This window comes from Myotis davidii, unplaced genomic scaffold (genome assembly GCF_000327345.1).
Source record: "Myotis davidii unplaced genomic scaffold, ASM32734v1 scaffold766, whole genome shotgun sequence".
In the NCBI taxonomy this organism is placed as follows: domain Eukaryota; kingdom Metazoa; phylum Chordata; class Mammalia; order Chiroptera; family Vespertilionidae; genus Myotis; species Myotis davidii.
This window is the reverse complement of record NW_006296846.1, coordinates 428,552-429,781: the sequence shown is the minus strand read 5'-3', so window position 1 is coordinate 429,781 and position 1,230 is coordinate 428,552. Positions and strand designations below refer to the sequence as shown.

The window sequence follows — 1,230 nt, the reverse complement described above, 5'->3', positions numbered from 1 at the left end:
TGCAAAAAGAAGCAAATGAATCTCTGTATCAAATTATTATCAAGATTTCTTTGCAGTCCCTTTTGACCTTAGAATATGTCTCACTAAGTTAGGATTGTGTTCAGTTACTTGAATTACTCTGTTCCATACTGGACACAGTACCCTGATTGCTCATCTTTAGTGTCCTTATATTCCAAAGAAAAAAAAGGACTGCAACAAAATCTAAGCTCTAGTTTATAGATTTATGATAGCAATATTAGAATTATAACTCTAAAGCTATTTCTATATTGTAAAGCAAAAAAGTAAATATGTTATTCAAAACTAAAATTTGCAGTGTGGTCATGTAGAATGTTCTTGGTCTTAGAAGATGCCTATTGAAAGTTTTCCAGTGAAACCTCATGATGTATGCAACTTTCTTTTAAATAATTCAGAAAAAATGGCATGTGAAAAACGACACAAAAGGAGCAAAGTATGACCGACCAATCAATGAATCTAGTTAAAGGATGAATAGTGATCATTATACAATTCTATTTTTTTCAAGTTTTCTAAATTCAAAATTTTTCAGGATAAAAAATATTTAGAGTTCGATCGGTAGCGGGAGCAGAGAGCGGACCCCAGAGAGCCCTGAGCAGCCCCACTGCCGCCGGCCTAGTTACCATCACACCCCGGGAGGAGCGGCAGCTGCCACAGCTGGCCCCAGTCACCACAACCATGAGCAGCGAGGCCGAAACCCACCAGCCGCCCGCAGCCCCCACCCTCAGTGCTGCCGACACCAAACCAGTCACCACGGGCAGCTGTGGCCCGGGTGGCCTCACATCAGCCGTGCCTGCCGGCGGGGTAAAAAAGGTCATCGCAAGGAAGGTTTGGGGAACAGTAAAATGGTTCAATGTAAGAAACGGATATGGTTTCATCAACAGGAATGACACCGAGGAAGATGTATTTGTACACCAGACTGCCATAAAGAATAACCCCAGGAAGTACCTTCGCAGTATAGGAGATGGAGAGACTGTGGCGTTTGATGTTGTTGAAGGAGAAAAGGGTGCGGGGGCAGCAAATGTTACAGGCCCTGGTGGAGTTCCAGTACAAGGCAGTAAATATGCAGCAGACCACAACCATTATAGAGGCTATCCACGTCGCAGGGGTCCTCCACGCAACTACCAGCAGAATTACCAGAATAGTGAGAGTGGGGAGAAGAATGAGGGATCGGAGAGTGCCCCTGAAGGCCAGGCCCACCAGCACCAGCCCTCTCCC

General features: G+C 44.7%; 1 protein-coding gene across 1 annotated transcript in view; it reads left to right on the top strand.

Moving 5' to 3' along the window:
• Positions 1-570: 570 nt before the first annotated feature.
• Positions 571-1,230, top strand: part of LOC102756160 (nuclease-sensitive element-binding protein 1) — a 948-nt gene continuing 288 nt past the window's right edge. The window contains exon 1 of the mRNA XM_006772584.2: positions 571-1,220. Within this exon, the coding sequence (XP_006772647.1) occupies positions 691-1,220 (530 nt within the window). The 5' untranslated portion in view covers positions 571-690. The remainder of the gene's footprint in view (positions 1,221-1,230) is intronic.